General features: G+C 39.3%; 1 protein-coding gene across 2 annotated transcripts; it reads right to left on the reverse strand.

The window, feature by feature from the left end:
- Positions 1–564: 564 nt before the first annotated feature.
- kras (v-Ki-ras2 Kirsten rat sarcoma viral oncogene homolog) lies at positions 565–13,809 on the reverse strand. 2 transcript variants are annotated; one of them, XM_073471302.1, is made up of 6 exons: positions 13,531–13,784; positions 10,807–10,924; positions 9,284–9,462; positions 8,193–8,352; positions 5,929–6,053; positions 2,981–3,068 (listed from the first exon to the last, which is right to left on the reverse strand). In XM_073471302.1, the coding sequence occupies exons 2-5, from the start codon at positions 10,915–10,917 to the stop codon at positions 5,934–5,936; spliced, it is 570 nt and encodes a 189-aa protein (XP_073327403.1). In that variant the 5' UTR covers positions 10,918–10,924; positions 13,531–13,784; the 3' UTR covers positions 2,981–3,068; positions 5,929–5,933. The 2 variants fall into 2 exon arrangements, with proteins under 2 accessions (XP_073327404.1, XP_073327403.1); XM_073471303.1 differs by lacking the exon at positions 5,929–6,053 and having other exon boundaries at positions 565–3,068; positions 13,531–13,809.
- Between the last annotated feature and the right edge of the window lie 1,227 nt (positions 13,810–15,036).

Below are 15,036 nucleotides of genomic sequence, written 5' to 3' on the forward strand. Positions count from 1 at the left end.
ACAAAATTACAACAAGCCTCGTCACTTTAAATATTTCCTCTGGCGACGGGTGTCCTTGTGAAATTAAACTGTTGCTTTATGTTAATCTCAATGATTCACTCGATTCATTTCCTTTAAATCTGAAAGATAATCAACTTGACAAGGCATGAAATGATTTCCTCTCACTGCTCATGCATTTTAAAACAATGGCACTCTAAGCAGAAATGCTCCCAGTCTATTTTCATATGCTCCAAAATGAACACATTTAGTGGTCACTTACTGGTTGTTGTTTTTGTTTTTTTTAGATGACTTGTAAAAACTAAATCTAGGCTCACTTTCTATGGGAGTGTGGGCAGCTGGAGAAAACCCCCTTCATACATTTTGTGGTCTTTAAAGTTCAGACTTGTGAGTGAACAGTGCCACCTGCTGGGGACATTGATGTGATCTTCAGACATAATGGAGGCAAAAACAAGAACAAAACTTCTGTGCAAATTCACAGATTTATGATACTGTACATTGTTTTGGGGTTTTTTTTTGCAGAAAATGGGCCACAGACAGTTTAAGAAAAGACAGACAAAAACGAAGTTCCTCTTTACTTTGTTCTTTATTACACATTAAATAGGAGTGGTGAGATTCATGGCAAAAAATAGACTCATTTGAGATCAGATCACCACTCTACACTGCCCACAACAGGTCTGTTGTAAAGTGGTCATTCATTCACTTCCCTAGACCTGGACCCAGTCACACTCTCTAGTCACATACACAGAGCGGAGTGAAACTCCATTAAAGCAACATTCATTTAGACACACCAACGAAATGAAGCACAATTTACAAAATATGCACCTTTCAGTATCACAACTATACAAAGGTTGTTAAAATATGATCCAGGTATAAATGATACATTTCAGAAATCAGCTGTTGGCACGCAATAAAGGAAGAGGAACATTTCAGTAAAACTACTTTTGAAACAGTATTGTTAACAAGAGGGTTCCATAATTAAAATTGCATTAACAGTTATTATCTACTTCATGAAAAAAAAAGAGGTAATAATAAATTGGGTCAAAATTCATTACTCCTGAAAGCAAAATGTGTCACGTCTGGATTTTCTGTGTCAATAACATCTCTCCGCTAAAAGAGCATTTTGTGCATTTCTCGAGCACACACGGGACAAAGCAAATGTTGTCTCGGCTCTTTCTACCGTCTAAATGTAGCACCTAATGCAAACATAAAAGGCAAATAAAATCCCCGGGGGAACAGCGTGTAAATACGATGGAAATGGTGAATTATGGGTTGACCTTGGAAGGAAACTTGGCCTTTTTTTAATATAAATTCAGACAATTTTCTCTAAAAACCAATTTTATGGCAAATTATTGCCTCATTTACAAACATCAGTTCCAGTTACATCACCACGATACACGAGCTTTGTGAGAGAGAAAATGACAAATTACTTTGCTGGACAATCATTTCTGTTGAAAGGCAGTACACCAAACAGATTCAACACCTTAGGGAAATTCTTCCACAATAAAGACTCTTTCAAAAGCTCTGCTAAAGGAAGAATTTGAAAATCCATTTGGACAACATATGGAACAACCTCTGACACCACACCAAGAGAAATATTCCTGAAAGCAGCTTAAAAAAAAGATGCAATCTGCTTTCTGGCTAGTCGCAAGTGAACGAGCCGACAGCTTAGGAAATGTGTAAGGCATGACACCTCCACGGCTACTGAAGAATCACGAATCCTCAAATTTAGAAACATTGAATAAAAGATTATACTGTTAGCCTCAATCAGGAGGATGTCGAAGGGAGAGTTGTTTTGTAACAAAGCAGCAATGAAATGATTATTGTCAGGATGAATTAAAATGATCCTGCAGTCAAGAAGTTTACAGTAAAGAAAAGCAGGAAATGTGACCGGTGAGGTCAAACAAAGCTGTTAGACATTCGATTGTGAGGAGGCGTGAATCCCTGCAACATAAACCGACTCTGCACGGCCAACACAAAACCTGGCTGTTAGTCCCATTTTATTATCACAAAACGGGTATAAATCTGGATCTCTGAATGTGTCATTAATCAAGCAGAAGTGGCTGATTTCTTTCTCACAAAAGCAAGTACTGATTACTTTATATAAACCTGAAAAACTGTATGACGTCCACTTGGGTCAGAGTTCCTTGTTGCTGGCTCTTTTTAAAACACATCAACCAGAGGCAGATTGCAATACCCATGTCTTTAAGGACACAATGCATGCAAAAAGAAAGAAAAAAAAACAAATGTCTCATGTAGGCATGAAATCACTCCCCACACAGTACAAAGCATTGACAAATTGCAAATTAATTAATAGCTAATTAGGGTGTTAAAACATTCGGAGAAGAGTAGGAGTTTGCATGCATACTTATATCAGTGACATAACTAAGTCATACCTAGAGGTCATTAGCGATGGGGAAATTACACAGTGGCTGGGACATTTGGATCTCATCTGGCTGAATGTTGGTCCTTTCTTCATATCTGTACTGTCGACGTAAAATCGGGATGAAAACTTGTTTCTTTGGCATCCCATACTTAAAAAGGGCATTACAGAACTTTTGCAGGTCATGACCTTTTAAGCAAAGGGAGAAAAAAAAACAAAAAAAAAACAACTTTAAATTGTTAATGAATAATTTGTCATACATGAGTTGTGATGCAATTAGCTCACAGCTCCGCCGTTATAGAAAAATTATTCAGATTGACATCATCCTATTCAAAATCAAACAGGCTGTTGGACCAACACATGTGGGCAACTGGCACTAAACTGAAAATAAAGCTTATTGGTGTCCGAGTAGCAAATAACAGAAAAGGCAGAGATATTGGGTCAGGTTTAGTATTCAGTATGGTGGGTATTGAGAAAGAGGCTAATAATTTAGTGTAATGTACAAAATGTATTACTTTAACTGTTCAACATAGTTTTTTTTTTTTAGTCTGTCTTGAAAAGGGGTGATTATTCACATAAGTGTACACTTTGTCTTGGACTTCTTTTTCTTCTTTTTGCCCTCCTTGCTCATCTTCTCCTTATGCTTCCGGATTTCTCGCACTAATGTGTAAAAGGCATCATCAACGCCCTGTGGAAAAAAATAAAGAGAGGTTATTATCAGAGTTACAGGTTACTATTTTCACACTAGAATACAAATAATCATCCAATAAATATTATACAGCCTGACAAAATGTAAAGGATTGACAATGTTCTCTGATTCTGAGGTGAAGTTTTAAAGGATGTTGAATTTAAAGGGTAATTCCACTGCCAAAGACACAAAATTCAGTAGTTTTACAAACATTTTTATATCTATGGCAGTTTGAATTTGTTATTTTTTCTTACCCAATTCAATACCAGAAATTAAACTTAAAGCAACATTATCTAGAAATGGCATTTTGTGCGATTTGGCCCCCCCCCACAGTAAGTAAAAGTTTGTAAATCCCTGGTCGTGTGCCAACTACAAACAAAATGTTTTACTTCATAAACAATGTTTTGGCTTGAAACCTTGTATGTTGAAGTAAACATGTAGTAACGCTGTGATCCTTCCCCTCTCACTGAAGTTACATAGTGCAGAAACAAGTGATAGGGGGCAGAGTGGTTGACACCATTCACCCTTTTACAAGACGCTGTACCATCAAAATGATACATAATGTTGCTTTAAATCGCCAAAAATTAGTCTTGGTCAATCAGTTTTCAACTTATTTTCTGTCAAGTGTACATCAGCATGACACATCAGGGTGCAGGTAAATTTATCAATCCAGTCCAGGCTATGTGAGACACAGCTGAGTATAGTACAGATCAAACTCCACTCTAATGTCGAGCATAAACATCAGCAGTGTTTCCCCTGACAACAACACAGACAGTAGCTGCACTTAAAACGAGCCAATTTCTTTTCCCTCCAAATGTGAATCAATCCAAATTTACAACTCCCACGTGTTTAAATGGTTGCTAAATAAAATGACAGAAGAATTTGTCCCATTTACATTTTGCAATAGTCTGCATGCGCTCAGCCAACACAAGCAAACTCTTGGAAAAAGATGGACCTGCTTGGCATGAATACTGGTTTACTGCTGAGGGTTTGTACTCCAGCAACAGTTTTGTAAAAATATTCCTCTAACAGAGTTATTGAACAGAAGGCAAGCCTTCTGTTTATCTCCATAAAACTAATAAACAAACTATTTGAAGATGGTTCCCCTGGGAAAGATGCAACACTCAGAAAAGTGCCAGAAAACTCTGAAAAGCAACAAATTAAAGGAGGAGACACGTCTTCCTCAGGTGAATAGCTTTGATTTAAGTCAGAAAACCAAGTGTGTTATTCTGACAATCTGAAGTCATTTGAGTTTATAAAACAACATGATGTTTTTCTGACTGATGTGTTTAAATGAGGCTTTTATATTCTTGCTGAGATCTTATTCCAATTATTAGCGAATGAAAAGGCTCAATGTAAATGCAGCTAGTGTCTGTTGATGCCACAAGTCTTAGGCAATTAATGGAACAGTTTGTTTAGTGCAATAAATGTGCTGATGGATCTGCGAGGAGCTGCAGAGTGAAGAGTCAGGTTGACTTTAGGACAGCAGGAAAGGAGAGAAGAAAGAATAAAAAAGGGATTTGAAAAGAAAAACTCTCTCACCAACACACACACACAAAATTTTCGTTCACAACATATCTTGCCAGTTTCTTGGACCACATCCTCCTTTGGAAAAATATCAGCACATGATTTGCTCCCACATTCACCCTAATCTCCTTTGAATCACACACACACACACACATACGCACAAACACATTGGCTCACCGGCCCATATACCCCTTTCTTTATGATGATTTCAGAAGATTAGGACGCTTTCGCACTGGTATCTGAATCCGGGAACGATTTGCACGAAAATTTGATAACATGAGCGATTAATCTGAACACGAGTGCAGACAGAGAATCTAAGTCAACCTGAATGAGGTGGTCTGATTGGCTGCAGGCCAACTGCAGTATGACTGAACGCAATCCTTTTCGCTCAGGAAGACCTATCCATTTCTTTGGTATTTTACCAACAAAATAAGGCAGATAAAATATCTCACTGGTGGATAAGCGCAGAATAAAAATCCCAAATTGATGCCATGATACATTTTCTCCAGTAGAGTAGTGGTAGGGTTGTGCTTGGATTTTTTGTTGTCGTTTTTTTGAAGTATGTTTCAGCCAATTGTGATGGTTGCCTGTACATCAGTCTCCATTTTTTTGCATGCGCCCGTCATCATTTGCTTGTGGAAACGACGGTGAACACCTTCACCTTGATGAGGAAAGAACAGAAATATACCCACGACATCGGAACAAAATAGGGCTGCATGATTGCAAATATTTTGACAGATATTACAATATGATCATGATTAGTGGAAATGATCCTTTTTGCGTCAAAGTTTTCATTTTCACTGAAAAAACCTAAAATCATGATGTGATGTTCGTTGGGGTCTGCACCAAACAAACTTGTTTTCTTACATTTTGAGAACAACATTTGTAGGTCAGAGGATCACTGCAGCACTACAGTACTTCATTATAATGCTGTTTGTCACACATTTGGATATTGCGCTTGGACATATTGCGATTTCAATAATATATTTCCATCAATTGTGCAGCCCGAGAGCAAAAGTGGAAAGCAGGACCAGCGGGGTTAGCGGAAGGGGGAGATGAGTCGCGTTCAGACGAAGCCAGTGTGAAAACGACCTTAGATAATAATCAGCCATGACACAAAGAGACACTGAAAAGGGAAGAAATCATCTGTTTCAGCCTCCTGTTAGAGCTTCACCACAGCCCAAGTAGAAACCAGCAGGTTAGCTTTGAGAATCCATGAAGCACCAGCTCTCACTGCGCCTCTTCTCTCCACAGTCCCCACTAACGACACACACACACACACACACAAACAAAGACACACAGAGCTGGTGGGCGCGCGGCTGCATACACTTACCCCTTTCACATCACAACACACTTTTTAAGCTTGACACAGCGCGGAGTCTTTTCTTCCTTGCTGAGCTTATTGAGCCGGTACAGCCTGATCTCCCGTACCAGAGTGTAAAAGGCATCTTCCACTCTCTGCAGTATAAGACACAACTTCCCTCAATGTTGAGGAATACAGGAGGACATACTGTGTTGGTGCATGTGTTACATCTTACAGATACAAAATGAGGGTGGGGTCTACCTGTAATGTCTGGCCAGCCTCATCATCTACATAGACTGATACTCCACCCAAAGCCTGTCTTGTGAATACCGAACACTCACCTCCTGAAGCCTTGAAAATGTTTGCAGTTTCCTTCTGCTCAGTGAAATTAGCAGCGGCTAGATTGAATGCCAATGGTGATAAGTTTACATGGCATAACAAAAAAGTATCAACGCATCCTAAAATTTTAGGGCTGGGCAATAAATCTATATTATATTGTCTTCTTGATATGAGACTATACATCGTCTTAGATTTCGGATGTTATATCGTGACATGGCAAAGGTGTGGTCTTTTCCTGGTTTTAAGGCTGCATAACAGTAATATGATTTCATTTTCTGAGCGTATTTTCTGAGACTGTTCTACTTGACCAAATCACTGTGACGTCACGCCAACAACAACAGTCACTGCCGAGTGGACAACTGGTGGCTGATTTGCATTGCAGAGATAAGTCATATCAGCAAACTTGTTTTTTTCTGTTGTCATTTTCATCCACGTTTCAGCCATGTGAAAGTATAGTCATCCCTACAATAGTGTTGCAATATCAAGATATTTGGTCAAAAATATTGTGACATTTGATTTTGTCGCCCAGTCCTAACATTTGAGGTGAAGAGGAGATTTCAAAATATTAAAAATATACGTATCGTGATATAGCCTGGAAAAAACGCATATTGTTCGAAGGCCATATTATAAAATGCAGCTTGCTACACTGTTTCTGTGTTATGCTTTTGCCATTTTTCAAGTTCTGACAGGCAGACTGTATTTAGCTGTATTATTTGCACCATGCTGAGCACATACAAGGACAGTGAAGAGGTGGATTATGGTGCACGAGTGGGTTGAGAATTTTTATATTTAATTTTCAGTGGAATCCATTTAAACTGAACTAAAAAAAAAAATTGAATTTTAAAAAATTTCAAAAGGAACACCACCTTTTCAGCCCACAGTGGGTGAGTGTCACTAGAAATATCTGGTGGAGCATCACTTTAACTGTCTAGCCTAAAAATAAGAAGTGCATGCATTAGGAGCTTATTTAGTGCATTTTACATCATGTGGGAGATTTCCCAGAGAAGTCAGAGAAAGTCAGTGAGATCTGGAAAACACTGTGACTTTGAAAGCAAGAGACAGTTGCTGCTCGTCCAACAACATCAGCGTGATATGGATAGTGAATTATTGTAGGTGGGAATAGGTGAACAGAGAAATCAGTCATTGTGTCATTAATTTCCCCCGCACCAGAAGGATCCATGATTCACCCCCAGGTCAAAGAGACCAAGAAAGGATGTGTTTACAGATCACTGCGTCAGCCGGTCAGCCACCTAACGCCATGCTCACAACACGCACACGCACACACACACACCATTTGATGCGTCTACGCCACGGCAAATCTTCCAGCACCCAGTCACAGTAACCAGTAAGCAGAATCATTAACCCCCCTGAGTAATTACCGACTGTTTGTCCTTTCATGCAGACTCCTTGACACACATTTACTGATTTGCTGATTATTTATAATGCAGGGTCCTTTGAAAATGGCCCTAATGATGATATAATTTCACATGTCCATGACAGAGTAGCATGCAATGATTACATTATCACCCATAAATAAAATATTCAATTAACCAAGAGGATTTAACGATGTGCAGCGCATTGCCCGAGACATTTCCAAGCAAAATTATTATAAACAAGACCATTAGAGCCACTGAATGTAACACAAATCAACAGCACCACATGACTCAAGAATTGAAATTATTCCTGTGATCCAAGTGCAAAAGATTATCAAGCCTATGCAGGGACACTTTTCATAATGAGCTACATCTCCCTGGGAAAGTAATAAAATTTGATTCAAAGTGAAAATTATAGAAGGACTGCTGTGTCCATCAAGCCAATAATCCCCCTGAGACCACATGCAGCTTCTCACCATTCAACATGCTGTACAGACCTGCAGCGGAGTACTCCAGCTGTTCAGTGACAGACTGACAAGTTTAAGTGTTCGAAGGCGTGGCCGTCTCTGGCCGCACTCTCACCTGTCTGGTTTTGGCTGAGGTCTCAATAAAGGGAATGCCGTAGCTGCGTGCTAAGTCCTGAGCCTGCTTGGTGTCCACTGTCCGGGACGGGAGGTCACACTTGTTCCCCACCAACACCATGGGGACATCTTCAGAGTCCTTCACCCGCTTAATCTGTTCTCTGGACGTTGACAGACACAATAGACATTCATTTTACTGAAATCCAAGTGAGAGTAAAAAGCGTTCAGAGTATCTGTTCAGAGTAGGGCTGGGCGATATGGGTGAAAAAAAAAATAAGGAAATGGGTGTGTACTTTAACGTGCAAGCCAAAAACTGCAGACTGACTGGCTGTTGTCACATTTATTTCTGTTCTGTGATAGGCTGTTAGACGTATCCATACAGTAAAAAATGTTTAAAGCTCAATATCGTCAGGTTAATTTTATCATGATCCTGTATCAAGATTGTTCTATCGGCCAGCCTAATTTAGAGTACCTGCAATAACTTCATTTTGCTCAATGCTGCAACCTATTAGCATACATATACTGCAACTATCAGGCATTATTCTGCCTGTTTTTAAACTTTGATGTGGGGCCAGATTTTGTTAAAACTTGTTATCATTTATTCAAACATGAAATCTGAGTCCTACAATGTTGTCACAATAAATTTATAGGGAGTTGCAGCTCTACATTGCGTCTTTTCTCTAAACTCTGCATGTTAAAATGTCACCTGCACATTTCAAGAGCTCGTCAGACATGAACCACATGGTGCAGAGCAGTGAGGGGGCAACAGATGTAACGATCTATTTTAAAAAAAAATTCCTATTTATTTTCTATTTAACTTTATGCGTATTTGTCTGGTTCTTTTTCCCGTACTTGTTGCATCTTGAGCTGTTGTAACAGGTGAATTTCCCTGTTGTGGGATAAATAAAGCCTATTTAATCAAACCACCACATATAAAATCTTTTTTTTAAAATGTCAATGTGTTTTTTTTTTGTTTTTTTTTAAACTCATTGTTTTTGACATTATGATAACATTGTCAGTGCCTCACACCCTTCGGCCATCCTACAACACTGCCTTCACAGAGGGTCCAGAGAATGCAGGCTGTCAGCTCACCTATAGTGGTGAATGTCCTCAAAGGACTTGGTGTTGTTGATGGCGAAGACACAGAGGAAGCCCTCTCCTGTCCTCATGTACTGATCCCTCATGGCGCTGTACTCCTCCTGACCTGCAGTGTCCAGGATGTCCAGCAGACATGTCTCCCCGTCGATCACTACCTGCTTTCTGTAGGAGTCCTGAGGGAGGAACGGGTCAGAAAGCGATCAGAATGACTGCGACTGGGTGGAAAGAGCATCCTAATAAACAGCTTAATAAAAATAAAAGATGGTTGTGGATGATATAATGCAAGAGTCATTTAATTGTATTCATACTTAAGGTTTTTATAAGGGCATTTTAAAAACAAATATCGTATTAGGCCTGTCACAACAGTTATGGTATGACTTATACATATCTTTTTTATTGTACGTATTTCATGTTGTGTTTGTTGTGTTGTGTTTACATGATGACAGAATAGCAGGCAGGGTTTTCCTTACTATTGTAAGAATTGGGCGGAGTGAGATTTTTACCCCCGTTATATTTATTATTTTGGTTGTGTGGTTTCATTTTATTTATGTTTTGACATTTTTTTGGTATGATTTTTTTTCACATTCCAGTGTTTTCATATCAGGAATTAAAAGTTAATTGCTCTTGGAAAGGGTATATTTACATTACTAAGCCATATTCCCTCTCAGTGGCATAAAATGGTCTTAAAATGACAATGATAGTTTATCACAATTATTTCTGGGACAATATATCATCCAACAAAAGACAGTCATCAGGACAGGTCCACATGGTACAACAGAGTAACAGCTTTTAAAACTGTGCATGTTTTTCCTGATATTCAGCAATATTAATGGATAGGTGATTAGAATCAAATGATAACTAATGTCACAATAATCACAACAAATATTCGGCTTAGTGAACTGTGGTGAAAAGTTATTTAAAAGTATCCATGATGAGCTTTTTTATTTTTATTAAAACAGAAGTGTTTACATGGCCTCATCGTGACATGATTATTTCCACATGATTTTGCCAGAAGACGTCACAGGAGGACACTTAATTACTGCCCTGCTCTAACTGTTGTAGGGCACTCTTGTTTCCAGCAGACCTCGAACTATAATGGAGGTCCCAGTTTCCACTGTGTCAAAGCGCTCCAGCTTTTCATCACGCTGATGGCCGTGCTCAGTCTGATCCAACACAAATAATTACCGTCTGATCCAGCGAGCGGCTATTGTTTCAGATGTTATCTAGAATTCAAATAATCTTTAGTGGAGCTCTAACCTGCAACAGCACATCAATAATTGATTGATATCATAGTGAGGCTGTGTTCACTCAGCAGAGGCTGGCCCCCTGAGAAAGCAGACAGGCCTGCAAGGAAAGTTATTAAAAACCTGTTTGGTGTCTTTTAAAGACTTAAACCAGAAGAACCTGCTGCAGCTCCTTTTTTCTCCTTCTTCTGCTTCCATAACAAAATACACACAAAACCATGCACACAGTTACAGACTTTCACATGTATATCCATGCACAGAAAGTGTCTTTACCTCAATGGTGGGGTCATATTCATCCACAAAGTGATTCTGGATGAGCTGAATAGTAAGTGCGCTCTTGCCAACGCCACCAGCTCCCACCACTACCAGCTTATATTCTGTCATGATTCACCTGTGGGAACAAAAAAGAAAAAAGAAGAACATTTTATTCAGATATTCCCACAAGCAGTCATTTGGCACAGCATCAACTCATCTAGTGCTCCATCAGCCCATTAAAAGTCTCTTTAAAGCACTGAATTGTCGCTTAAAACCATTTTGTCAACCAGCTCCGTTTGCTGCTCTCCATTTCAGCCTGACAAGCTGTCAGTTCACGAGGAAATCTGTGTCCTCAGTACTGGCAGAGTGAGAAAATGGTAATGTATCAACATCACTTCCATTGAGAAACTCCTACAGCCTTGTGTGAAAAAAAAGCCTGAACTACTTTTTTTAATAACACTGTTGATGCACTGGAAAATTAGATTTTATACCGCTATGTTTATTTTGCTTTTCATTTGGAAAATGCACATTTTAGTATTCAAGAGGAAACTATAATCACCACAAAATAAATATGATGGTTCAAGTGCAAGAGATTATGTGCAAATGAGGGAACATAAAAACAAAAAAAAAAGAAACCCGTTACTGAATTCAGGAAAAGCCATGAAAAATAAATAAAAATGTTGATGAACTCCTATTTTGAAATGAATTAAATTTAAACTGTGACCGTGGCACAGAAATAACTTCATACCACAAATAATCAGGTAGTGGAGGTACAAGAAATTCAGTCAAGTTATGAATCGCTAATCAAATGTCTAAATCCAGCAACACATTCAGTGGTGTTTTCTGTGTGCCAGCCACACAGCAGAAACTAACCCCAGGCAGAAATCTATGACATTACATTAAGGCTCCAAAATTGACAAGCGACTGGGAGGCTCTCTGCTGTCTGCTTTGTGGAGAAGCACCCGTCAATAGTGGCAGCTGGCCTTTTCAGAAGTTACAGAGCATGCTGCTCACAGCTCTGCACAGCCTGCAGTCAGGGAGGAGTTCCACTGAATATTATTGCCTTTTCTAAACAAACAAAAGCCAGAATGTGGTTTGATATGTATCTAGCCAACAGAGGCTCACTTAAGGGTTGTTAGTGCTCCTGACACTTTTAAATGCTCCCATGATGAGCAGTATTACATATAAAATTACATCTAACATGGACTGCGATTTAGACATATTACAGCGAGGCTGTTCTGTCCATTAGGAAACAATCTTATCTGTACCTGAGCAGATAAGACTACTGACAATGTCACAGGCCGTCCCGGCGACATATGAAAGTTGTCTGCCACATGCTTGCCATACCGGGAGAATTATCAACACTTTTCATCTGATTAGGCAGTGAAAGTGCCTTTGAAGGACTGAATGTAGTACATGTGCAGTTAGCAGTCCAGTATTCAGGAAAGATGTGTTTATTTATTTTATTTCACCTTAATTATACCAGAAAGTCCCATTGAGAACAGGATCTATTTTACAAGAGAGACCTGGAGGTAGCAATAGTATATAAAAAAAAATCACATTTAAAAAAATGCAACATATAGATCTTTATATACAAAAATCACAAGAAAACAGATGAACACAAGAAAAACAACAACATGCCTCCTTCACTACATTCCTAATGATGCTCTTAAAAATCAGTGGAGGAGCGCATGTGCACTTATTAATGGTTTAATAATGAGTCAACTTGAGTAAAACATGACATATTCACAGTATGTTGCCTTAAAAGGAGGTACAGTTTTGCTGCTGGGGCATTTAAATGAAACATTAATTTCCTCATAAGATGAACTGTGCCAGTCATGGGCGCTGTTTGCTTTATGTTGACATCATCTGGGATGGCATTGTGTAGACACCTTTTTTTATTTACTACATCAATAAAACAAGGGTAATCCCAATGCAAACTTGCTTTTTTTTTTTTCTCCAAACAATGTCACACCAGGAGAATCAGCAGCATGGCGAGAACTAATTAGCAGCCACATAAATATCGGGCTACTTTACAAGTTAGTCGCTTATGTCAATTAGCCGAGGTTTTTAAAAACAGGCCTCCCCACTTTTCAATGAAACCCCTCTGCGCCTGTGTTCAAGCCGGCGATAATAACACCCAGAAACAGGCTTTAAAGTCGAGAGGAATTTGATTTAAATCCACTGCTCTGTGCCCGCAGGGTTTGCCAGATTTTGGTCGTGTGAAAAAAAATAAAAAAATAAACCAACCTCCCGAGTCCTTGTGTTTAAATAACCGGGCTGCTGTTGCTGTTAGCTAGCTTTAGCATCGGAGCTCGCCCACAGCCTGAAGAGTAAGCTAACTTAGCCCCCCTCTGTGAGCTAACCTAGCGTGGTTTACAAGTGTAATTCATTAATGTAGCGTTGTCTTACATCGTCTGCTCGTACAAACTCGGTACCATTCATTCATTCATTCAAAAAAACCAACAAAAAAAAAAAAAGGGGTTGAGGGTGCAGCTTTTTTGAAGCCGCCATTGACAGGCTAGCCCAAAAAAGGTCTGCATTGCAGGGCCAGACGTTAGGTTAACAATTGGGCGTAGTTTGCACTCATAACGAAAATGAATATTTCCACCACAATGACACGGTTCAGTGGTCCCACGGCGGGCACACGGGGGCCTTATCTACTAAATAATAGAGTGAAAACATCGCTACAAACCCCCCCTCGAAGCCACCGCATGTACGAATCTTATCCGTGTGTTTTACCTTTTAGCGAGTGGAGTTCCGCGTCCGAAGTAGCGACCAAAAGGAGTCAAGCTGATAATCCTCTCGTTTCACACGATCTCTGCATTTCCTACTTCACACCGAAACGCCCGCATTTACGTCGGTCTACCTCGTTTGTTTGTTTTTTTTTTCCAGTAGCAAAGCCGGGGGGGAACATGCGAAGACAAAAAAAAAAAAGTGGGTAAATTAATCGATTGAACTTTCCATTTGATCCCAGCGTCCGGGCCTAGCTGCTCAGGTTGGCCTCCTTTAAGCGAATATGGGCGGATACCGGGGCGCACTTTACCCAGAAAGCATAGCTGAGGATTTCAACCGGTTTTTGGGCATATCGCTCGACTCTTGTGTCGCAATACGGCCACAAATACGCGTTTCATTGTCTTATATAAATGCATTATTCATGTTTTAATTCACGACTGTATTTTTTTTATATAAACCCTGATTACCAGTGTTGTGAATGTAAATGCTTTATACTACTTGTTTTTTTCTTTCTTGGCATTACATCTCACTGCAAGGCCAGATGTAGTAATTTTTATATTCATGCTTAAAAATGATCACAAACAATATTAAAAAGTATGTAGGTCACATGGTGTCGGTTTCTGGACGTCTCCTCTCTGTATGGTGATCTCCTGCCGCTGCCTGCTGCAGAGTCAACAAAGCCTAGGGGGCGACTCCACTATATATAGGCTCTAAATATAACTGAGCTGTGCTGGAGGGACGTCATTCCCAGGCAAGGAAATGATTTGGCAATCCCATGTCAGTTTTCCAAAGTGTTCACTAGGCTGCCTCCTGCGCACTTTATGTGCATACATGGCTCGACACAAAACAAAGACCCCACAGCGCTCAAAAATCACCCTGAACATGCAAAGATTAGGAGGGAAACATAAACCAATCTGTATTTTGATTTATTTTGTAGATATGATTATTTAATGGCAAGGATCCGATCGAGGGAGCGTCTCCTTTTGAAAGACACAGTAACCATATGGTTAATATTTAGATGGACACTTTCCCTTAAATCCTAATAGCCAATAGGAAAACATGCAGGGGAAAAAAGAGGTATATAAAAAGAAAAAGCATGAAATACAAAAAAGATTATATATTATTTTACCTCCACACAGCAGACACACTAGAGGTCACTATTGACTCTTTGTCTGGCAGCTCACCCAAGTTGCACAACTATGTTTGTGATTTGAAATAGAAGTGAAAGTAAATTTTAATCTAAAATTATTTTGTTTTTGTTTTTGTGTAAGAAATCCCTCGTCATTTAAAATTAGGGGAAGCCCTTGCAGCCTAGAGGCAATAATTAATTTATCGGGGGCAGGGATTAGTAACTGCACCATGTTTGAGACAGGATTTATACAACAGTAAGCCAATTTTGAAGAAAAACACACTGTGCATGAAGTTGTAGGTTTGTGCCAAACAATAACAATACATGAATAAAGACAGTGTGCGATGCCATGTAATAGATTAAACTATCCAACAGGATGCAAA

Source organism: Pagrus major, chromosome 8 (assembly GCF_040436345.1).
Source record: "Pagrus major chromosome 8, Pma_NU_1.0".
NCBI classification, from domain to species: Eukaryota; Metazoa; Chordata; class Actinopteri; order Spariformes; family Sparidae; genus Pagrus; species Pagrus major.